The sequence below is a fragment of the Natrix helvetica genome (assembly GCF_964273705.1).
Source record: "Natrix helvetica genome assembly, chromosome: 2".
Classification (NCBI taxonomy): domain Eukaryota; kingdom Metazoa; phylum Chordata; class Lepidosauria; order Squamata; family Natricidae; genus Natrix; species Natrix helvetica.
In genome coordinates this window covers 45,132,462-45,157,263 of record NC_138552.1, presented here as the reverse complement: position 1 = coordinate 45,157,263, position 24,802 = coordinate 45,132,462, and the positions used below count along the sequence as shown (strand labels likewise).

The 24,802-nt window shown below is 40.5% G+C and overlaps 3 protein-coding genes across 5 annotated transcripts in view; 1 reads left to right on the top strand and 2 right to left on the bottom strand.

The window, feature by feature from the left end:
- The window catches only part of RHOBTB3 (Rho related BTB domain containing 3), a 78,401-nt gene extending 77,777 nt beyond the window's left edge, over positions 1-624 (bottom strand). The window contains exon 1 of the mRNA XM_081940934.1: positions 485-624. The gene's annotated coding sequence lies outside the window, so the exon portion shown is untranslated. The remainder of the gene's footprint in view (positions 1-484) is intronic.
- A 478-nt stretch (positions 625-1,102) lies between these two features.
- On the bottom strand, positions 1,103-10,919 carry RFESD (Rieske Fe-S domain containing; the record flags this gene model as incomplete). Of its 3 annotated transcripts, XR_014174336.1 has the most annotated exons (5): positions 10,067-10,179; positions 2,631-2,811; positions 2,292-2,326; positions 1,765-2,078; positions 1,103-1,230 (listed from the first exon to the last, which is right to left on the bottom strand). XR_014174336.1 is itself a non-coding variant. In XM_081940937.1 (4 exons), exons 1-4 carry the CDS (start codon positions 10,359-10,361, stop codon positions 1,815-1,817), a joined length of 489 nt encoding a protein of 162 aa, XP_081797063.1. In that variant the 5' UTR covers positions 10,362-10,919. The 3 variants fall into 3 exon arrangements, 2 of the variants coding, with proteins under 2 accessions (XP_081797063.1, XP_081797062.1); XM_081940937.1 differs by lacking the exons at positions 1,103-1,230; positions 10,067-10,179 and adding an exon at positions 10,353-10,919 and having other exon boundaries at positions 1,815-2,078; XM_081940936.1 differs by lacking the exon at positions 1,103-1,230 and having other exon boundaries at positions 1,815-2,078; positions 10,082-10,161.
- A 5,489-nt stretch (positions 10,920-16,408) lies between these two features.
- GPR150 (G protein-coupled receptor 150) lies at positions 16,409-19,429 on the top strand (the record flags this gene model as incomplete). Its single annotated transcript, XM_081944829.1, has 1 exon — positions 16,409-19,429. The coding sequence occupies one exon, from the start codon at positions 16,409-16,411 to the stop codon at positions 17,747-17,749; it is 1,341 nt and encodes a 446-aa protein (XP_081800955.1). The 3' UTR covers positions 17,750-19,429.
- Between the last annotated feature and the right edge of the window lie 5,373 nt (positions 19,430-24,802).

Genomic DNA, 24,802 nt, shown 5'->3' with positions numbered 1-24,802 from the left:
ATAGTGAGCTCTCTCCAAATGGAAAACAAAACTCAGAATAATTGAGGAGCCTTGCTGAACAACACTGACCAGTAATCAAAAAGTTCTCCTCACGATACTGAAGTCTGGGAAAAAAGCACTCCAAGGTATTTGCAAGGGTATACCTACTTGATAGCATTCTCTTTAATTTTCTTATTATGAATATTATGATGATGTCACACAAATGCTGCGAATTAAATTTTCTGAACCTATTTTACTAGTTTTTCCTCTGAGCAGAAAGTGACAAAGCCCTCAGTTCTCTTCTCACTACTGAGAGATGACACGATCATGATCTCCACTGTACAGAAAAAAGCTAGGACCAACTAATAAGGGGAAGTGACGAATGAGAGAAGACCCTTAATAATAATCTCTGTGGTCAGGTCATTGTCATCAGCCATTCAGTTTGTCTGACCCTTGGCCACTCTATGGATCAGCACTCTTCATGCCAGGGGTGAAATCAACTTACCTTCGCTACCAGTTTGCAAATGTGAGCGCACACATGCATGCGCAGGACCTTCCCCACATGTGCAGAGCATCAAAAATGGGACATGGGCGGAGCCTCCCGCCGCTACTGCTACTGGTTCACCTGAACCGGATAGAATCGGCTGAATTGCACCACTGCTTCATGCCCTTCTGTCTCACACTCAGATTCGCCATGGTCATTCCAGCCCCAAGGGGAGCATCTAATTCTCAAAGTAATGTTGGAGTGCAGGAATTAAATGAAAATAAGCAACATTTCATCTATTAAGATTTTCTTCTTTCGTCTCACATCCTCTCCCTAGGAATTAGTCCAAAGGCTTTGGGCTGGAAAGAGTATTTCTCAGTTAAACAGTGGATGTCCAGATGGTGGTTATGAGTTGATTAGTCCACTCTAAACTGTGTCTTCTCCTCAACTAAGATGTTTTCACTTGCAGCCTGGTTCAATAGTTGTAAGTATATTTATTATTTAGTTTGCTGGCTGATGGGTCAAAAATGGCAGCATAAACTAGTTTCTTCTTTCCATAGGATTGAACAACAATGACATAGCTCCACTCAGAAGGAAAACATGCTGAGCTGTTTATAGGAATGAATAGGACAATCAACTCTAACTCACCAGTCCTTGTTCTACCTTAATGAATCAGGAGTGGACAGGGTGGATAACATCTCCTTCCACGTCTATTCTGGGTTTTAGTTGTGAAATGAGGTCCTTGATCTGAGTGTACGCATAGGAGGCTGCCAGGAAGAAATATTTGAAAAGTTAAGTCCTAGCTAGATTACTTCTTTTTGAAAATATTTTGGAAATAATTCTCCCAAGATCCTGCAGATATTGGACAAAAACCTATATCACTAAGGGAGTGTTACTAAGCGAATATATCACCAAGAAACATAATTCTTTTTAGATAACAAGACCAAAATTTATACAGGTAGTCCTTGACCGGCCACAGCTCCTTTAGTGAGTATTCAAAGTTATGGCACTGAAAAAAAGTGATTTATGACCGTTTTTCACACTGATGACCATTGCAACATCCCTGTGGTCACGTGTTGTACATTCGGATGTTTGGCAACTAGTTCATATTTTTGACGGTTGCAACGTCCCGGGCTCATAAAATGATTTTTTGCGACTTTCTAACAAGCAAAGTCAATGGGGAAGCCAGATTCATTTAACAACTGTGACAAAAAGGTCGTAAAATGGGGCAAAACTCACTTAACAAATGTCTCACTTAGCAACATAAATTTTGAGCTCAATTGTAGTTGTAAGAGACCTACCTATATTCAATAGTTTCTTCATTCCTATGAAGCAAAATGTTATTTAAAGGTTATTTTTCTGCAATTTTTTCGGTTTTATATTTTTCAGCATAGTAGTCAGACTCTTTATACTCCATTAAATCTGAAAGAGTCACATAAACATTTCCGTTGTCCACGGTGACTCTGTGAGTCCTTTGTTTTTCTCCTTTTGATTTCCACTTGGGTACTGCAGATGGTTCTTTGGGATTTATTGCTTGATACAATCCTTCACCTGTATTCAGAGTTATTTTATACTTATGCCAAGGACAAATAATGCATGGTTGCCCATTGATGTCCTACAGACACAAGGGAAAAACAAAAACATTTTTCATTACCTTATAAACATTAGAAATATACCCATATATTGTCTACCTACAAATTGTCTCTGATCCTTTAGTTAAGTGTATTTGGAATGTCGTCATCGTCCCCGCTTTTTGATGCTTTCATTTATATGAAAATATTGGTTACCACATTGGCTATCAAATTAAGTGGCTATTGTGTTTACCTACCTCTATTTCACCAAGATGTAAGGGACCTCCTGCATCTATTAAAAGATAAAAAATAGAACAGAGCTATTAGTTATGGTGGGTGCACCCTATTTCTCATTTCAGAGCTATTATAGTTCTGAATACAAATGGCTGGGGACCATAAACAGGTGTGGGATATAGCATGCATTCCCTGCTTATGAGCTTCCCAACCACATCTTGCTATTCAAGAAGTATACAGGACTAAAGAATATATGAATTAACCCAACAAGGGACTTGCTTTGTTCTCACTGAATGTAGCTACTTTAATAGCTATATTAAAGTATAACCTCTATAAACCTCAATGCATTTTTAAGTTCTTACGGTAACAGCGGCAATCCAGAGCGTAAAAGTGTCCACCATGGTAGAAAATAACAACTTGTCTCTCGTGGACAGTGGCTGTTGTTCTCTGGAGCTTTTTAATATCATCTTCTCTACCAACATAAATTGGACTAGACACTTCCTTCCTTTTAGATGGTTTGACCATACTGCTTTCATTAATATCCTGCAAGAAAAATCATTACATTAAAAATTAACATGAAAATAAAAACAATTGATTTAAGGGGAAAATCTAACAGTGCACTATAAGAAATATGCTCTCTTCTTCCTCATAAGGTCTTCCAGTTCTTGCTGAAAATCTTTTTGGAGCGTCTCCCAACATATTGTAGCAGATTTTGAGAAAACGTTTTGGGCTACAGGGAAGCAGTGGAGAACTTTTCTATCTATTGAGATGTTCCCTTGCAAAATAAATTGGATTGGATGCCATCATTGGTGAATTCACTTTAAAGCAGACTTGTAAACACATGATCCACCAGTCTTTTTAGATCAGTGGTTCTCAACCTGTGGGTCGGGACCCCTTTGGAGGTAGAACGATCCTTTCACAGGGGTCGCCTAAGGCCATCGGAAAACACATATTTTCGATGGTCTTAGGAACCGAGACACCAATTTTATGGTTGGGGGTCACCACAACATGAGGAACTGTATTAAAGGGTCACGGCATTGGGAAGGTTGAGAACCATTGTTTTAGATAGAATCACAAGGGTGACCCAAGTTTCCTTCTCATGTGAGATCTGCAAAACACAAAGGAATAAAGTCTTTGGCAGTCAGCCATACTGGTCAGTTGTCTTTAGCTGAAAAGCAGAGATGGTCACAAATTCTGCAGATAAGATTTTTAAGTCCATAAATCTATCGTGAAACAGAACAGAAATAAAATAAAATAAGCATTATTCAGCCAAGACTGATTGTGGTTAATGAAATAAAATTGTTTTAAGGTATCTCATTCTGATCCATTTGGTGAGTCCCTGAATGTAATTAACTTATTGAACCAATTCAGTGCCAACATGGAGTCATCTAAAGAAGAATGCTCAAAAGAGGAAAATATATCAGTATATACAATCACTCCATGCACACGCTAGGTTTTTTTTCTTTTTCTTTCTTTTTTCCTTTCTGTTATAATTTTGCACCAGTGAGGTTAAAACCAATTTCATTGTATTTAAGTACAATGACAATAAAGATTATACTTATACCAGGGGTGGGTTCCTGCCAGTTCTAACCTCTTCTATAGAAGCGGTTCCACAAATCTACAGTGCCATTTAGAACCGGTTCCAGCTCCCTCCCCCAGCCCGTCCACATATCATCAAGATGAAGAGCGAGAAGAGGAAGTCTGGGAGTTGAAGTCCACAAGTCTTAAAGCTGTCAAGTTTGAACACCCCTGGGGTTTTTTATCTAAAGGGTTAGGGGTGCAAGGGTCTTGTAACTTGACAGCTTTAAGACTTGCGTGCTTCAAATGCCAGAGTTTCTGAGCCAACATTTTGGTTGCTAAGCGCCAAGCCACTCCCACTCGGTCAAATTGCCAGCAAGCCACTCCCACCGGGTCACATGGCTGGCAAGCCACTCCCACAAAGCAGGCTACACCTACAGAAGAGGTTCTAAAAAAATTTGAAACCCACCACTGACTTATACTTATATTGAATGTCCCCTTTGAGCCAAATGAGCAAAGTTAGCACAAAACCCACCCAGAATCAGTCCCCACTAACCAAAGATCTTCTCCCAGAAACTTCAACCTATGCTCACCAGCACATATAACCCAGTTTCTGTGGAACAGTGCTGTTAGGGTGTATATCAAAAGACAGAGAGAAACCAAAGTGCTCAGTTTCAAGGAAGAATGCTGGAGAAAGACAGGCTCATTGTAGCCAGATGGCTGTGGAACCAGACCAAATATAATAGGCATCGACTCAGAAAGAACAGGGTACTGATAGCTTACCGCATAGAGTTCTCCATCTGAGAGTAATTCAATGCTCTAACAATGTATTATTTACCATTTGCTTTAAGCCTTGTTAGAAGATACACTCGTAATCACAAGCAGTGTTGAGAGGATACTGAAAGAATTACAACCGGCCCCATTAAAAATAAATTGTTGAAAACACTTTTTTGTGAAATTCAGGAATGGGCTTAGCCCAACCATCAATAAATGCTAATCAACCTTTGTGGCATTTGAAGCAAAAATAAGAAAGGTATCAAGATAAAGCCTCACTTGTCTAAATTACACATTAAAGAGAGGGAAACAGACATAGTGGGTGTGTAGTTCTCTTTGTCTTTTAGTACAGAAGTTCAATTAGCCAAATCAAGTCGGTTCTTAGATGGCAACTGACAGTTACCGGCAAAAAACAAACCTGCTGGACTATCTGACCTTTTTTTTTTTGCCAGCAAGAAAAGAATTGTTTTTGTAGCATTTGTAGTGACATCTCTACCCAAGCTCCATTGTATAATACAGGTAACCCTCAACTTCCAACCACAATTGAGTCCAAAATTTATATTGTTAAGTGAAAAATTTGTTAGGTGAATTTGCCCCCTTTTTCTTGCCACATATGTTATGTGAATCACTGCAGTTGTTAAATTAGTAACATGGTTGTTAAGTGAATCTGACTTCCCCACTGACTTTGCTCGTCAGAATGTAGCAAAATGACTCATGAACACTGCAACCATCATAAATATGAATCAGTTGTCAAACATCTGAATGTAAATCACATGACCACTGGGATGCTGCAACAGTCATAAGTGTGAAAAATGGTCGTGTCGCGATTTTCAGTGCCGTTGTAACTCCGAATGGTCACTAAATGAGCTGCTGTAAGTCAAGGACCACCTGTAGTGTCTCAACCCAAGTAAAGGAAGGGGGCTTGTGTAACAATGTTACTACAGAGTAGAGTTTGCCATAACTTGTCCTGCTTTCCTGCAGATAATCCTAAAAAAAGTATTCCAAACTGAGGAAGATTAATTTATAGGTGGCTGATAGTCCTCTTAAATACTCCTCTATTTCAGTCAATCTATGTTAAATCATTACTAATGGGATTGCGTAATACAAGAGGTGATGTTTTGCAAATGATGTTACCTGAGTCAATTTAACAAAGCCAAACTGTATGATGGCTTTATACGTGTGTGTAAACCAGTGGTGGGTTACAGGCGGTACGCCCCGGTACAGGCGTACCGGAGCCTGCCCGGAGCACCGGGTACCATTCTGGTATGGTGCTCCGGAGGGCCGGCCCACCCACCTGCCCGAGCCCCTTACCGTGGTTTAAAGCTGTCAGCGCTTCCGCACATGTGCATGGTGTATACAGTGCCTGCACGATGCTCCGCCAAGCAGCTGGAGTATCATGGAGGCTTGCGGAAGCATCATTTGAAGCTACAACGCATGCGCGCACCGCGCATGCCGCACATGGGTGACACCGGGGCCATTCCAACCGTACCAGTTGGAACAGAATCTGGAACCCACCACTGGTGTAAACCCTGTTCTTCAGAAAACACATCCTACAGAAAAAAAAAAATTCAAAATTGAAAAAAATGCTTCTTTTTTCCAAACTAAAATTAAAATTATCAATTCGATGCAGCAGAAATACCTCTGGACAAACACATGTTACCGCCTGCAACCTACCACTGCTACAGGGAGAAGAAATCAGCCCCTGCCAATGTCTAGAGAAAATCCTGTTTGATATTTAGCTTGCATTTACCAATCCTCATTCTTCCTGTGAGTCAGCCTTCCTACTGCCAAACAGCCTCTTAAAAAGAGAAACAAGCAAAATGGTATGTGATGTACTATGAAGGAACTGGCTGAAAGTAAAGCTACTGGCACAGCATTAACAGCTGCAGCAGGCTCAGAATACAAAGACGTGAAATCTAAGGGAAGGAAGTGGGGGAGAAAAAAGAAATCTTTAATGGCTGGCCGCTTCTCTGCTAAGGCTTCAGGCTCTTTTATGATCCAGTGTTGTTCCAAACTAGCTCTCACCACGCTGCTATGGTTATGGAGAGTTATGAACACTCCCTATGATTATGGTTGTGGTTATTAAGCGTTATTAACTTTCTCCATCAAATAGACAATGGGCATTGTGCCAACTTCAAAACAGCTCAGGCCTGATGCAGCCATTTCTCAGATTGCCACAGTGTGTGTGTGTGTGTGTGTGTGTGTGTGAGAGAGAGAGAGAGAGAGAGAGAGAGAGAGTCCGGAATGTCAGCCCAGATGGCAACAACCGACCATCTTGTGGGAACCAAGGTCATCTCAACAGGTGATAGCCAAAGACTGAGGGGAGTTGCCAAGGAGATGCCAGAACATGTAACTGGACAATGTGACCTGTGACCATGAGGGAGGGAATTATCTTTTCTTTAATTATACTGAAACCGTGGGAAATATTTAGAGCTGGTTTTATTTTCATTTGTGTTGAAATGATGGACTCAATAAAACAGACCTTTGAGAAAATTGAAAGTCTCAGATTGCTGAATGGCTTGGGTTCATTACTTGGAAACTTGACACATTGCTCACTTACACCTTTGTATATTTATATCTGTGTTTTTAATGAATCTATTACTTAATACTTTTTAAAAAATCTATCCTGCTTTAAAACAGAAAGTAAATAAATAATAAACAACAACAAACAAATAAATCCTTATACATATCCTCTTGATAGACAGGTAGTTCTTGACTTATGTCTGGTCATTTAATGACTGTTTAAATTATGATGCCTCAGAAAGGGTACTTTAGGACCCATAAACCACGTCTGTCTGTTGTAAAACCTGACACCGCCCCTGCTGTAGTCACGTGACTGCATTTTGGACACTTGGCAATTGGTTTGCATTTGCAACCAGTTGCAGCATCTCACAGTTATGTGATTGTGATCTGCAATATTTTTTCCCCAATTTTCAGGGTTTTTTTATTTAGGAAAATAGATTCACTGTGTGACCTCATAATTTGCTTAATGACTGCCATAAAAATGCTTGAAAAACCAGGCCTGGTCTTGACTTATGACCGCAGCAATTTATGAACATGACTTATGACCAAAATTATGTTCAGGACTAACTGTACATCTATCCTGATAGTATTCCTTGGTTTAGATAATGGAAGTACAGGTAATCCTCAATTTAGAACAGTTCATTTAGTGACCGTTCAAAGTTACAATGGCACTTTAAAAAGTGAGTTATTGCCCTTTTTCACCCAACCATTGCAGCCTCCTCATGGTCATGTGATCAAAATTCAGAAGCTTGGCAACTGACTCATATTTATGACATTTGCAGTATCCTGGAGTCATGGGATCATCTTTTGTGACGCTCTGACTAGCAAAGACAATAGAGAAGCCGGGTTCACTTAACAAACGTGTTACTAACTTAACTGAGGTGATTCACTTAACAACTCTAGCAAGAAAGGTTATAAAATAGGGTGTAACAACTGTCTCACCTAGCAACAGAAATATGTGGCTCAAATGCAGTTTGTAAGTTAAGGACTACCTGTACTTGCAATGTAATGTTGAAACCCCAGAATTTATTTTTGTATTAGATTTTTATCCTGCCTTTGTTACTTTAAAGGTGACTCAGGGCAGAACACATACATAATCCTCTTCCTATTTTTCCCATAACCACAACCCTGTGAGGTGATTTGGGCTGAGAGTGAGTGACTGGCCCAAAATCAGTCACTTTCATGCCTAAAGCAGGACTAGGTGTCACATTCTCTTCTCAATAAGGCAGATTTCTGATGTAGTCTCTTATTGAAGGCTGCATTATTGATGTTAGCATCAGGAGACTCTCCCAAATTATAGATATTGGCATAATTACCCTCCAGTTGCCTTTTTATATTTGGGCAAAGTATTGGAGAGTGTAGTAGTTTGTCTATTCTAAGCAGTATTCTGTGTCTTTTAATTTTTATTATTATTATTCAGTGTTTGACCTCATTTTAGACATAAATAGTCTTAGTTTCCATATTAAATGAATTACAAGAGATAGGTAAGAAAATATTCATTTGGCACTGCAGCTTCTGTTCTTGTATCAGTGTCAGATAAGTGTGTGAGAGAGATGGGTGGGAGAGAGAGGGAGGGAGGGAAGGCGAGAATATGAATCTTTAACTCACTCTTGACTCCTGGCATTGCCTGGACTAATCCATGTAATTTCTTGGCAACATTTTTGAAATTGTTTGCCATTGCCTTTTTCTTAGAGCTGACAGAGAGTGACTGGCCTAAAGTCACCCAATCCAGGTGGCTTTCATTCTTAAAGCAGACCTCAATTTCCCAGTTTCTAATCCAGCATAACTACTATATCAAAGAGGCTCTCTACTACTCATATGCCTGCCTGTAAAAGTGATAAAATTGGCAAGATACTTTTCAGCATTGATTCGCTCCTTGTGGAATTGCTTCAATTGATCCCTCTCAAACCTGGATCTAAATATTCATCTTGACTTATAAGTGAATTATAATTCACTTGTTATACAGGGCTGTTACTTTTTCATTTTATAATTACTTTTATATTTATTTATGCTTCCTAGCACACTGTCTTAAAAAGTACCTTAAAAGGTACTTTATAAATATGCCACATTTAAAATAAAACAGCAATGTGAGCTTACACATGTTAGTTCAAAATAAACTCTCCTTCAAATTTGACTCCCAGTTACCTAGTTAATGCAGCTGTGCAGTTCTCTTGGCAATTCTAAAATGGTTTACCATTCCCTTCTTTGGGGATTGTCTCCAACTTCGCAATTTGCAATTCTTTACAGGAATCCCATCTATAGTAAATATGTTTTACTTCTGCTGATCACACTGTTGTTGTTATTATTGTTATTGTTATTATTTGCCTGAGTCAAGTGTTGGCAATTACCTGCAGTTTTCTAGGTAATTTCAGAAGTGATTTGCCATTCCCTGCTTTCTAGGGCTGAGAGAAAGTGACTGACCCAAGGTCCTTTGTGCCTAAGGCAGGACAAGAACTCACAATCTCCTGGTTTCTAGCCTGATGCTTTAACCTCTATACCAAATTGGCTGTCAAGGCTCATTATTTTAGGCTTAAATTATAACTGGGTTGAATTGCAGATGTAGCTAGAAGTGCATTTCTTCGGACATGTAGCAACTTTTCAATTCCTCGATTGTCTAAACATAACAGTTGTGTAGCAGTGGCACATACATACATAGTTATTTATTTCAGGCTGTGAAATTATGATTCTATCAAGCATTGGAATATGAAATCCAGGCTGCAAATATCTGGACAATTCAAACGAAGGGCAACCAAGGCTTTCTATTCGACGTAAGTTTGGCGTCGGCTAGGGTCGGAAGGATGTTTGCTGCCCAGGGACCGTAGATGTAATTGGATTTCAACTCAAAATACAGAAATATCCCAAGATTTGGAGAATAGTAGTTTAAGGAAGGCTGACAGTGAGATGTCACACAGAGATATTACTTAAAACTCCTGTGATCATGGGACCAAACATAGCAGGATATATTTTTTTTGTATCGCCCTACCTCGGTCTGCCTCACCACATTCTGCTTACTTCCATCACGCGATCTTTGCCATCCGCAAGGTGGCGATCGATGCGGACGTTCGTGCCGCATCCAGCCTGAGCTTGTCCGCAGTTGCAAAACCACAACGCCCAGCAGCCTTCGCGCTCCACAAAACCACAACTCCCTGCAGGCGCTGCGTTCAGCCCTTTCTCCTATTCACTCTTCTCTTTCACGTGTTCTTCTTACAGGGAGGGGAGAGAGAGAGAAAAAAAAAAGAGAGAAGACTTTTACTTAAAGAAAGACCAACCTGTTCCATTTCGCCCGTCGAGAGAGATGCCGTTCAAATCTGGCTGCGAGTCCTACGCTGCAAGATGATGTTCCTGAGTTAGGTTGTTTTTCTCCCCCCTGCTCGTGCGTCACATCTGAATGTTACTGGAGCTATAAGCGTCACGTGATAAAACCTGGCCTGCTGATTAGTGCTTCTTTATGCCTTGGGTTGCTTTGGAGGAAATTTACACGGGTCTTTCTTGTTTGCAAATCCCCTAATACTTTTTTTCTGCCTACCCTGGTTTATTCAAGAAACAAAACCAGAAGCAAAATGGTGGATTTTTGGAAAATGCCACTGAGGTCTGGGGTTGGCCAGGTCGAGAGGAATAAGAGGAAGAAATGGTTAGGAAAAGCCTGGTACGAAGAAGAGACCCTGAAGTCCCATTTGTAAAAGTTAGAACAAGAGAAGTTTGGAGGGCAGGTCAGCTTCATCAGATCCCGAAGAGGTTGAAGGATACGCAGGTTTTTTAAAACCCGGGAAAATACTGCGATCTTTATATTGGCTAAAGCTTGTCGTATGTTAATGCATTGTGAGACTCAGTTGAAATAAAATATTCTCTCTCCTCTCTTAGAACTTCTAGCATTTTTGAAGAACATGAAACAGTTTATTGCAGCCTTTGGCTTTTACCTCCTATTCTGAATCTTACATCAGGTTGGCATACATGGGACCATGTATTCTATCATGGCTGAGATTAGTATATAAACAAACTTGTCACATTTGTAATTCTATAATTATTTGTTATTTAATTAAAACAAACAGCAGCATAATGCAGCAGACCTGGTTCTGTCTGATAAGCAATATAGTATAAAAAGTGATGTATGTTTCTTTAGGGAGCAGTAAGAGCTGATTATACTAATGCAGCTTTCATTTCCAATTCAGTGGAAAATGCAGAGAAGGTTCATTTTCAATCAAGCCTTCTTGTCAGCAAGCCCAAGTTAAGCAATGTATGTAGAGCTTTAGTATATCAGTATATCAGATTTTATAATGTATATCAATATGTCAGATTTACTCATCAACATACCTATTACTTTATTCTGTTTTGGATATGTAGTTACTATGCAAAGTGTAAAAAGAGTTTTTTAAAAGCCTAAAAAATTAAAATTAAAAATGAAAGAATTAAGAAGAAAAGGACTTGCAGCACAAGCTACTTTACATCTACATATTTAGTATATTGTTTCCCTCCGATAGATTTCTGTCCTTACAAATCATACTCATTTCTCTATACCACTTCATGAATTGTTTTTTTTTTCTTTAAACTTATCACTTATTGATGATCTCATCAATTCCATCTTATTACAACTTTTGGTCTTCCTTTTTTTCAATCTAACCACTTTTTGTACCTTAGTTTTGCGATTTGTTCTTTAGAAATTATTTCTGTATTATCAAACCACCTCTAAGCATTTCTTTTGAATCAGTTACTCACTATTGCATTCAGTCACGTTCATTAATCACCCATTTGTTCTTGGCCCCATTTCTTCTGGTTTTACCACACATAAGTACCATATTCATGTTCCATTTATTTTGTTTTTGTTGACATACTTAACTGTCACACCATATAGCAAAATCAACAAATGATTTAACAGAAAATCGTTCTTCACTTTTTAAAAAAAGTATATAATACCTACCAGCATTTACACATCTTATCTTGCAATTGTCCCCTTTTACCCTGTCAATCACAGCTACTTTTATCTTTAATATTTGTTTTCCTCTTCATTCTTGTTTTCGCATCATACATTTTATTTAATAAATCATTTGGATTCTTAGCCAATCCATAATCACATTCAGGTCCCCACAAACTGTCTTCTAAAGTCACCATAATTTTCATTATTTTTTATTTTTATTTTGCCTTTTATTATTTTTACAAATAACTCAAAGCAACCAACATAGTCAATGCACCTTCTGTATGCACCTATTTTCCCCACAACAACAACCCCATGAGGTGGGTTGGACTGAGAGAGACTGGTCCAAAGTCATGGATTATATTCATGAAATCAAATAAAGGGCAGTGCATATACACTCAATGTTGAACCATCATTCAGCAGCCAATCTTCCACCTCTTATTTTGCAAAATATTCAAGCCTATTCACTTTATCTTATACTTCCACTAAATAAAAATATATACAATAAGTTGATTCAAAATATAGTTACGAAATATAACTTTATTTAATTTGTTAAATTATGTAGCAAGTCCTCTTTGATTTCATTTTTAAGTTTGAATCTAACCCAGTGCTTTAAGGATTGAATGCTAATCAATGTTTTGTCCCTATATTATTATTTTGCTCTACCCCCACCCCAGTCATATAACAGATGAGCTAAATTGCTCTAAATCAAAGGAATATTTGAAAATAAATATTTGAAACAAAATATTTCAAACAAAACTTCCTAAAATTTCTATAAACTGATATATTGGGTTATGTTTTTTAATAGAATAAAAACTGGGGTCACACTTAAAATATTTTCTGCTTATTTTGTCTTTCATTTCATGAGGGCATACTTGTAGGAAAGTTAAAAGTATAGGAAATATTTGATTTGGGATGAAGATATAAGTGAATTAATATTGCAGTATTCTACAGCTTTCCTTCCTTCTCTCTCTGACATTATTTATTCATCCCAAAAGGTCTTGGTGCTTTACAAAAAAAGAGACACAAGAAACAATACATAATCATACATACTAAACCAAGGAGAAAAGTAAGAGGTGTAGAGACTAATGAAAGCCTACAATTAAATTAACTAAATAATAAAGAATAATCAAGCCAAGACAGAATCATGGCCCAAATGGCCTCCCATCAATTTTTGAGCAGCTTTTGCAAGGACTGGACAGCTACTGAAAAGAAGTAGTCGCAAAACTTGTCACCCCACCCTACTAACATTCTAAAGTAGTATCCTGCTATTAGATTTCTGGTTACATTGAACCATCCAGGCTAATTCCACTGCAAGAATGTGGACTAGCAGATCACAGTCATATTCTGAACAGCTACAAAACATTACTCTGGTCCAAGTAGATTTGAATAGTGTTTGCCTAGAGAAAGCTGCTGCTAATTCTTTGCCATTAAAATACATACTTGGAGCATGACACATGCTTTTCAATGGGATACAATTTTTATTTCAAACTAGAAAGACAATAGGGCCATTATGAGTTAAATGAAACTTGGAAACAGGTTCTTTATCAATTATGGATAGAAAGATGGCTTTGACTGACATAAAAGAGCCACAGAATCTTTAATCTTGTCATTTTTATTAAATGGAATACTAGGACAACCAAATTACCTTTTTGTGCTTTTGTTCTACTCACTGATTTCAGACTGGCATCACAACCATGCACCACTATGTAACCTAATTAAAGACCCAGCAGACCAATCACTCTTACCATTGCTCTTTTTCAGTCTCCTCTAAAAACTTAACAAGGGAAAGAAGTAGCAGCAATCATTTTTTATTTCCCTTTTCTGGCAATTGCTGGTGAGAACTTTCCAGATACACAAATGATCAATGGAGATAATAGTAATGTGGTAGACCTACAAAACTGGGAGTTAATATTGCCAGTAAACTTTTCTAACATTATATATAAAAATTGCCATGTTCAATTATCATTAGGAACAATGAGCTTCCTTTTAAAATCAATGCTCTTTATATTTCTTTTAAAGGGCATCAAAGTAACAGCAACAGTTAAACACACAAAATGAGTGTTTCATGAGAATGCATGAAAAATGTGACCCATTTGAAGCCTGACATGTTTATTGCCTCATGAAAACGCTTTCTAGTTTTGGTGTACCTGAGTTTTCCTCTTTCTACAAAGCTGATAGACAAAAATAAGATGGAATCTGGAATTCATATGAGCTATTGGGAATTCATATGAGCTATTTATTTAATAAAAAATACTTCTCACAGTAGAAGCATCACTACATTCTAAATCTCTGTGGCCAATTTACAAAGATAAAATACAAAATGCAACCAAAACCCTAACCCCCAAACAATAAATGATCATAAAATGGTGTCAAAACGTTATGAGCAACTATCAGCCATTGAGGTCCCTATAAAATAAAATACCATACTTCTTAAAAGCCAAACCATTGGCAGGGTTTGTACCTTTCATGAAAACTATGGTAAAGGAATGAAGCCATGGCATTGGCCTATTTTCTTAAACCCTCAGAAAAGGGAAATAATAAGTTTCTTCTCTTGAGAAGAGTCCATTTTAATGGGAGGATGGAATCACAAATATATGAGACCCAATTCTTAGAAGGTTACACCCTGCTCCAAACACAACCTGAACCAAACCAGTCTTGTTATTAAGGTAAGATAGTTAGAAACTGTCCTACCTACCCAAGAATGGCTGCACTATAAATAGAAGAAATTCAAGAATTTCAGCCTTGACTTTACTGTAAATTGGATTTGCGTTTGAAACATAGCAACCACTGGAACTCTTTGTAACAGCTTCATTATCAGAGCTTTCACAGCCATGGGACTTTTTGTACCAATTTCTTGCCCAGCTAGTCTAAAGCCGCTTTACAGACATCCTGCATTCAAGCCAGAGCAGGGCATATAGGTTAAAACCAACAGTGAGCAAGGATTTATGCTACTTGAGCCAACATCTTGAAACGTGTCAATAGATTTCACTTTTACAAAGCTAAAGTTCCATTAGCAGCTTACTCTTAACATGACTTACTCTTATTTTAAATTGTTTGTATAGGATTTTATTGGTAATATGTGTTTGAACCTTGTGCTTTGATACGGCCTATAGCCGTAATGGCGAACCTATGGCACGTGTGCCACAGGTGCACATGGAGCCATTTGTCAGGGCACATAAGGCGTTGCCCTGTCAGCTGGCCAGCGCGCATGCACACACTGGCCAGCTGACTTCGGCCTTCTTTTGAGGCCATTTTTCGCCCTCTGGAGGCTTCCCTGAAGGCTCTGGAGGGCAAAAAACAACCCTGCAAGCAAACCGGAAGTCCGTTCCTGAACTTCCGGTTTGCCCATAGGGCCGTTTTTTTGCACTCCGGAGGCTCCAGGGAAGCTCCTGAAGCCTCCAGAGGGCCTCCAGAGGGCCTCCGGCTGTTTTTGCCCTCCCCAGGTTCCTATAAAGCCTCTGGAGCCTGGGGAGGGCAAAAAAAGCATGCCAAAAATGGGGGGAGGGAGCGCTGGTCGTGCACGAATGTGCACGGAGGTCGTGCGCATAGCATTGTGGGTATGGCACGCCTGTGCATGACCCCCCCTGCACTCCTCCTGCTTTTGGCACTTGAGCCCACAAAAGGTTTGACATCATTGGCCTCAATAAAGCTATAATCTAATCTATATATGGGTGTTCAAAAGTAAATTCCATTCAGTTCAGCTGCTCTTATTTTAACAGGCTAGGATTTCAACATTTTTATCCAAAAGCTTAGGACCTGGTCAGTGGTGTGTGTGTATGTGTGTGTGTGTGTGTGTGTGTGTGTGTGTGTGTGTGCTGTTGAAAAGAAAAACTTAACTTGCAAATTTTTAAAATCAAATTGTATCCCAGACAGCTAGGTTTTTTTAATCAATTGGTACCCCCCCCCCCAAGCTTAGGAAAACATGTGATTCTGTTTCTAGTGAAGGCAACTGCAAATCTTCAACAGATTTTAATACAAATCAAATCATTAATAAAAAAAGAGATCTCTTTCAACAGGTTTCAGATGCACGGCCATATTTTGGCAGATACACCACCTAGCAAGCAAGCAAGCATCGTGGAGTCTGTGGAAGAAAGGGGGAGGGAGGGTTAAGGGGATGATTTCATTCAGATGTGAAAGGCAGCTTCACAAAGTGTGCGGAGAAACCTGGGCTCACTTCAGGTGGGTGTGAAAGACTGCGACTGTCGCTGAACTGGAAGTGGGGGGGGGAGGCTGAGGGGTGGGCACAGCACAGGCGCGAAGGCTCTACCTCTCGTGGAGTGCCCACCCACGGTGAGTGCCAGGTGACAGGCAGAGCCCCTATATATGCTGCCGGGCACGTCCATCCACACACAATCCGCGCGGCTGCTTTCTAAGAGTAAAGTTTGTCCCCAGTTTTGGCGGCCAGAGGGAGCCATGGCTGATGCGCTCGAGCCAGACAGCCAAACCCCGGGAGCCAACTTGTCCAGCCTTCAGCATCCCGCCTGGAACTTGAACCTTTCTTTGCCCTCTCGTTGGGCTTTGCCCGGACAACCTGCGCAGACGATCGGGGCGGGCGTGATTATGCTGCTGGCGCTGGTGGGCAACTGCCTGTTGTTGTACCGGCTCCGCTGCGGAGGGTGCTGCTGCGGAGGTCGGTTCAGGAGGCGGCGGAAGATGGATTTCCTCCTGGCACACTTGGCCATCGCCGATCTCTACGGTTGCGGGATGGCGTTGCTCTCCCAGCTGCCTCCAGCAGAGGACGAGCGCGTTGCAGAGCCGGGAGACGCGGGGTGGCCGGCCGGAGACGCCACCTGCCGCTTGCTCCGCTTTCTGCAAGGCTCGGGGCTGCTGGCGCCGTCGCACATGCTGGTTCTTATCGCGCTCGAGCGACAGCGCTTAGCCACGGGCCCTCCGCCCCCGCAGCACTCGCTGCCGCCTTTCGTGCTCGCCCGGAGCGCCCTGGCCGCGCTGGGCTGGCTCTTGGCGTTGCTGCTTGCCCTGCCTCAACTCTTCGTTTACAGGCTGGCCCCGTCGCAAGCCGGAAACCGCTGCCTCAGTATCTTCTCTCAGCTGCCCCGATGGCAGGGACAGGTCTACGCCGTATACGAAGCCATCACGGGCTTCGTAGCTCCCGCCTGCCTCTTGGTCAGGACGTGCAGCCGCATCGTCGCCACCCTCGGCGCTTCTGGAGCCGAGGAGGAGGAGCCGTCGCACGAGGGCCCCGGCGGCAGCGCCGGACCCTGTCGCCTTGAGCTGCCTGGCGCCGCTGGCCCCAGCCCGCCGCTACTTCTGCGGCTTCTGCCGATCTCCAAGTGCGCGTCCCGCTCGCCAGCGGCGCCCCGAAGCCTGCCCCGCGCCCGAGTCAGGGCGCTGCAGCTGACTTTGGCGCTCTTCGCGCTCTTCGCGCTGTGCGGTTTCCCGCGTTTTATTTTGGAGCTGGGCTTAGCTTTTGCCTCTCCCGAGGCCGCCACCCACGAAGCCCGGACGACCCTCAGCAACATGATGGCAGCCACCAACAGCGCCGTCAATCCCTACGTCTGCCTCTTGTTCCACAGTTACCGGCCCTGGGCGCGGCGGCTCCAGCGCAGCCTTTGCCGGTGCCCCGATGGACAACCCAGACGGCAAGCTCGCCCCCGGCAGCGGCTCTCTCCACGGGCGGCCGCGGATCGTGCTGAACTTTGGCTCTGCCCTTGCCAAACGAAGACGCCTGCCATCGCAACAGCCAGCCAGCTGGAGAAAGAGGAGAGCCGGGCTGTTGGCGAGAGCAGATTCTAAGACCAAGAGCCGACTTTGAAGAAGGCTGCATTAGGATCAACATAGAGGAGGTCAAAGGAAGGAGAAAGAACTTTTAGACAATTAGGATGGCTTTAAATCTGTTTGGACTTTTGATACAATGTGCTCCACTATCTTAAGAGTAAAATAAAAGATTCCAGCGTGCTTGCTTGCCTGCAGGTCATGTGTTCAAAGGAAGAAAGGAAAAGACACTCTGCACTTGCTCAAGAGCCCACTTTGAGCTGGGTAGTTCTTTCCAATTGCCTAGCCAGTTGTAGGAATTTAAGTCCATATAAAACTTCATTACCATTGCAAATGAATTCTATTTTTACTGATCTGGCTCTTATCACAAGCGCTGATGTGGAATATCGGAATATCTCAACTAGGTGTCTTCAGCCTGTCTGAGGTTTTGTTCATTTTACTCTATTGTCAATGTTCAAAGCAAATGGGACTGTTTGCACTTCCAGTAATTTGCATCCAAAATCTGTTGGATACAACAACTTTCTGTCTATACACAAGGGAGTATAACACATCGATGTAAACTGTTTAATCTGTGGCATTCACTAAATTCAGACATTTCTCCTTGTACTTTGTAGTATTTATGGACGTACACAAACTGGAAATTTTGTTTGCTTGTTTTGTGCACACAACAAATACTTGTAAGCTTCGTCAAACAATTCTGGGTAGGTCATATAGCAGCCAGACAGAACACTATAGGACGTGTGGTTGTCTGACTTTGTCCAAAAAGCTATGGAAGCATCTTACTGGCAAGCAGGAAATGTTGCTGCATGTTGGCCTTGTCTCTCTTTCTCTACACAATTTGTGGGCCAGCCCATCCACCAATCTCCCTGAAGCCTTTACTGCTAATGCTCCTGTACTTCTGCCAGCCAATCCCCTGGCCCTCCCCTGATCATTTCATTCTCTCTTTTTCACTTAGCTCTTTCCAATTACCTGGCATTTTCCTTGCTATCTCCCAACCCAGAATGTTTCTGCCCCAAAGGGTATTCTGGGTTTGTGTTCAAATCAAACACACAGAAATCCAGTCATTGCTGAGACTACGTAAATGTATGCCAATCTAGGCATGGACCATCAATACAGCATTTTTTAAAAAAAATTCATATATTTTTTATTTTTCATATTTCCAGACAGATAGAGAAACAAGAGGGTTACTTTTGTTGCTATGCAAAGAGATTGTATTATTATTCATGCCTTCCATCATTTTGTCATATTCTACATATTAATTGCAAATAAATGTCCAATATAAAATGAGACATAGTTTATTATAATGAGTCTTTTCTGTTCATTGAAAGGGGGTTTACTTACATATTGACCTAATTTTTATATTATGAATCTCAGTAAAGGTTGCATTATTGATATGTGCATGTATGTAAACAACAACAAAAATCCACATATAAAATAAACTGCAGAAACTAAAAGCTTTCAATAATATAGAAATTCATCTCCTTTGCAATTAAATATCAGTAGTGTTACTTTAGCTATTAAGGTATGTCTTGTTTATAAGCAACAAACATTGGCAATTGCAGGTAGTGTAATAGAGTATTTTTACTTCTGAAAGCTAAAGTTGAAGGAGCAAACTTTTTTGGAAATATGTTTTCTTTAGCTTAGACTTGCAGTCCTCTACATGACTATAAAGCAGTATCAAAAGGAGTTCATCCTAGTCATTTCTTAACAATATGCTTCTGAATTGACTAATATGGCAAGTTAATATTCTACTTATATTCCACCTAGTTTTTCATAATAGATTTCCATAATAAAGAGGTACAGTACAACAAACTTTTGTGCATGTGCTCTTAACCAGACTTGTTATCTATCCTTTCTGTTTTAACCACTCTATATCAAATAGCATTAGAATGGCTGCAATGGTGCATTAAAAACAGAAAAAAACCAGAATATGTAAAATGGATAAAATCAAATCCAAGATATGGAAACATATTTATACCGGAAATGTATCCCAGAAGGGTTAGTAAGGTTGATTGAAATCAATCCCAAAGGTGCTTTTCAAAAGGTAACTGGACGTTCTTGATTTTTTTTCCCTTGAAAACATTTTCAGTTTTCATCCAAGAAGCTTCTTCAGTTCTTCTTTTTCAGAGAACTGAAGAAGGTTCTTGGATGAGAAGTGGAACATTTTAAAGGAAAAAAGCTAAGTCCAGGTGCCTTTTGAAAAGTACCTTTGGGACAACCATGACCTGAATGATTGAGAATCTCCACAGACATTAAAATGAATCATTGATAACAAGTACTGATCAGGACAAAATCCATCTTATTAATGTTGAAATCAATGCCAACTTTTTATTCAAGTGTTCCTTTCAGAGGCACAATTACGTTTCACTACATCTAAGATCAAATTTAGAGAAGGGATGATGGCAGCTCAGAAAGATCAGAAATTATTTTTCTCATAACAGAAGCAATGACATTTTTTGGAGTGGCTTTCCTTTCCTACTCGCTTTCCTTTCTTTTTGAAACAGGATTCACTTGACCAATGATATTATTCCCCATGTTCAAATAATTATTAGACCCAATATCATGGCCGTGTAAGCTACAATGTAAATTCAGATTTCCCCAGCCAACTACCCTTGGAATCCCTAAGATGGTATCATGAGTATCAGTGGACTTGTAGGTATCTCCTTTGGGGTTTACTGTCCCAAGTCCTCATTAATATTAAAATAATTTATTTTTTAAAAAAAAGTAAAAAGCAACTATTTTGTTATAAATCAAAGTACTGTTTTCCAATGTTTTGTTTCCAAGAATCCCATTGGGTGCTACGTGGAATTGATAAATCTTTCCAGAACACCCGACTGCAGTTCAGTGTGTGGCTTGGAAGCATTTTCCTTCCACCCATTAAATGGGATAAAAATAAGTTGTGGCGTGGGTAGATATTATTCAGAAAGGAAAGAAGGGCAGGAAGCATTCCCACCCATTTGTATGCTATAAATCAGTGGTTCTCAACCTGTGAGTCGGGACCCCTTTGGGGGTCGAACGAAACTTTCACAAGGGTCGCCTGACGATCGGAAAACACATATTTTCGATGGTCTTAGGAACAGAGACACCAATTTGGGGTGGGGGTGGGGGGTCATCAAAACATGAGGAACTGTATTGAAGGGTCGCGGCATTGGGAAGGTTGAGAACCACTGCTATAAATGATACTTCTTTCTTGGCTATTTCCCATACAGCAGTTGTTATGCAAAATGTGCATAAAATGCATTCTAAATTTCAAAAGTGTCCACCAGTGGCCCAAAAGGGTGACAATTTGTCTTACAGAGAAACCTCTCCCCACTCAATGAAATGTATGGTCTAAAGGAGAAATACTGTTGTTCAGGCCATCAAAAAGAAACCAAATACTAAAATTTGTGTGATACATAGTTTGCAGAAACAAAATATAAAGATGGGAAAAAACAAAGCGAGAAACATTGAAAACCATTGAAATCTCTCATTGACTATGGCTTAAAAAGTGACAAAAAGTTCTGAATATGAGCACTTTATTATGACAGTGGGAGAAGCAAATTCAGCAGAGGAAAGAAAGGGAGGGGCTTTTTAAAAAAAAATGTCCATCATTACTCTCACTGTGTTTCTCAACCTTGGAAACTCTTAAGATGCATAGATTTCAACTCTCAGAATTCATGCTGACTAGATAGATACATGCATGTTTTTTTCTTTTTTCAAATTCTATTTACAAATATGTAAAATACACACACACAAAACTTAGACATACACCACATTTACACAATACAATACAAACAGGAGCTTCCTGTTCTTTCTAATAGCAATTGCCAATCGATATCGCTCACCTTATATTGTTTCCCTTTCTATTATATTTCATTTGCATTTCACCATTCTTAACCCTCTTATCTTACGCCTCTGTCTGCTATATTGGCTGATTACCTCTAGTAAATTTAAACCACTTGGATACATATATGTGTTAATTCTCCTTAACTACCATTTTTGGGCTTTGTTGTCTTCCTTCATTGATCCTTGTTTCTTTCCTCCATCCACCTATACCAGTGGTCGGCAAGCCGCGGCTCGCGAGCGAAATGCGGCTCTTTGCACATTTTAATGTGGCTCTTCTGTGCGCCGGGCGCCCGCTTCCCTCCCTCCTCTCAGGCCTTGGAGGGAAGCTTCTGCAAAAGCCCGGGCATGACAAGTCTCCCAGGCTGTAATTTGCCGAGCTGTACGCGCGCGCCTGTTTTCCACGGTGTGGAGCAGCGGCGAGATTCTGGGCGGCGAGCGATGATTCCGGGGGGCATCAGTGGGGGGGCAGGGTCCCCCTCGCGTTCCTCATCTTCCCGGATGGCCCCTGGAATCATTGCTCGCCACGCAGAATCTCGCCGCTGCTCCACGCTGTGGAAAACAGGCGCGTGCGCACAGCTCGGCAAATTAAAGCCTGGGAGACTTGTTGCCACTCGCCTTTGCAGAAGCTTCCCTCCGAAGCGTTCCGAGGGAGGGCTGTAAACTTCCCTCCGAAGTCTTGGGAAGTTCTGAGGAGCCCCCCAAGGCAAAACGCCGCTGCCAGGTAGCTAAAAGTACGTCTCTGATTCGTCTCTGTCAGTCTCTCTCTGATTCCCTCCCTCACTCCCTCTCTCTGTTCCTCTCTCTGTCTGTCTGTCTCACTCACAGACACACACACTGTGGTGACCACAGTGTGTGTGTCTGTGAGTGAGACAGACAGACAGAGAGAGGAACAGAGAGAGGGAGTGAGGGAGGGAATCAGAGAGAGACTGACAGACACACACACACACACACACACACACACACACACAGAGACAGAGAGGGGGAGGGAGGGAGGGAGAGAAAGATAGACAGACAGAGAGAGAGACACACAGAGAGTGAGTGATTAAGTGAATGAGTGAGACAGACACACCCACATACACAGAGTGACAGAGAGAGAGGAAGGGAGGGGAGAGAGACAGAGGGAGAGACAGAGACACACACACACACAGAGTGAGTGAGAGACAGACAGACACACACACACACACAGAGTGACAGAGATGGGGGAAGGAGGAGAGAGAGACAGAGAGAGAGACAGACAGATAGACACCCAGAGAAAATGACAGAGGGAGACAGAGAGGGAGGGAGGGAGAGAGAGACAAAGAGCCAGAGAGAGAGAGAGAGAAAGAAAAAGAAAAAAAGAAAGAAAGTGGGAGAGAGAGATGAAAGAAAGAAAGAAAAACAACATATGACCACAATTGAGCCCAAAATTTTGGTTGCTAAGCAAGAGCGGCTCTCCAAATAAATTTCAATCGTGGTTTTGGCAAGATTTGGCTCAGTTGAAAAAAAAGGTTGCCCACCACTGACCTATACCATTTATCCCATATCTAGTAGTATTCTGTTTCTTCTTTTCCCTGGATTTCTTTTGTTAATTTGTCCATTTCAGCACAGTCCACAACCTTTCTTATTATTTCATCTTCGCTTGGAATTAATTTATTTATTTTTCCATTTCTGAGCAAAGGCAATCCTTGCCGCCATAATTATATGTAATATTAAATACTGAATTTCTTTTTTATATTTCGCAGTCATTATTCCTAATAAAAAAACTTCAGGTTTCCATTCTATTTTAACACCTGTTATTACCTCTAGCCACTTTTTGATCCTTTTCCAAAAATTTTAGCCTCCTCACAGGTCCACCATAAGTGGTAGTATGTTCCATGTATTGATTCACATTTCCAGCATTTTGGGGAGGTATTTGTTGAGATTTTAGCTAACCTTGTTGGTGCCAGGTGCCATCTGTAAAATATTTTGTACTGATTTTCCTTGTATGCAAATGATAGTGTCATTTTTAAGTTTGTTCTCCAAAATTTTTCCCATTTATCCAATTCAATATTATAGTCAAAGTTCTGTGCCCATTTTATCATTTGTTCTTTCACGATTTTCTCTTCCATTTTATGCTTCTGGAGAAATTTATATATTTTCCCTATCATCTTTCTATCCGAGCTATGAATTATTTTATCCAATTCATGTGGTTCTGTTTCGATGTCATATATTTTAGTATCACTATTGTATTTACTTTTGATTTGCAAGGTTAGCCAGTCAACTTTCATGTTTTGTTCTGCCAATTCTTCAATTGTTTTTAAATTTCCCTGTCCATCAATTATGTCTCTGTATCTTAGCATTTTATTCATATCTATAAAATTTGGATGGATCGTGCTTTCTGACGGTGATAGCCAATTCGGGATTTTCACAGTGGATTTTTTTGATTTTGAGCCAGTTTTGCAATAACACCCTTCTAATTAAATGTTTTTGAAAGTATTTGTGCGTTTTATTTTTATCATCCCATAGGAATGTATGCCAACCTGCTTGCAAATCATGGCCTTCTAAGGTCAAAATTCTTTTATTCTTTAGCTCTAGCCAATCTTTTACCCTTGTAATTGTTACTGCTAATGTGTATAATTCCCAATTTGGTAATGCTAAACCTCCCCTCTCCTTGCTATCTTGCATTGACTTTAGTTTAATCCTCGCTTTTCGTCCTTGCCAAACGAACCTAGCGGTTATTTTGTTTAACTCTTGAAAGAAAGTTTTACCCGGGTTAATAGGTGCGGCTTGCAACAAGAATAAGATTCTGATAAAATATTCATTTTGGCTGTGGCTATACGTCCCATTAGTGATAGCTGAATATTTTTCCAGCTTTCTAAATCTTTATTTGTGTCACTAGTTTATTATAATTATCGTCCTTAATTGTGGAACATTTTGCCAACACCCAGATCCCCAAGTATTTCACTTTCTTAATTATTTGCATTCTAGTTGCTAATTTCAGTTCCTCTTCTTGCTTTTTTGTCATATTCTTGGTTATCATTTTTGTTTTGCCTTTATTGATTTTTAATCCTGCCTCTTTGCCATATTCTTCTAATTTTTTAATTAAAAAACTCTTGATGCATAGATTTCAACTCTCAGAATTCATGCTGGCTAGATAGATACATCCATGTATTTTTATTGATAATAGTAGTAGTTAGTTTTTTTACTCTGAAGTTAGCCTTATGATTTCTTGATGGCCTCTCATCAAAGTGTTAATCAGGGCCTACCTTGTCTAACCTTTAACCACAGACC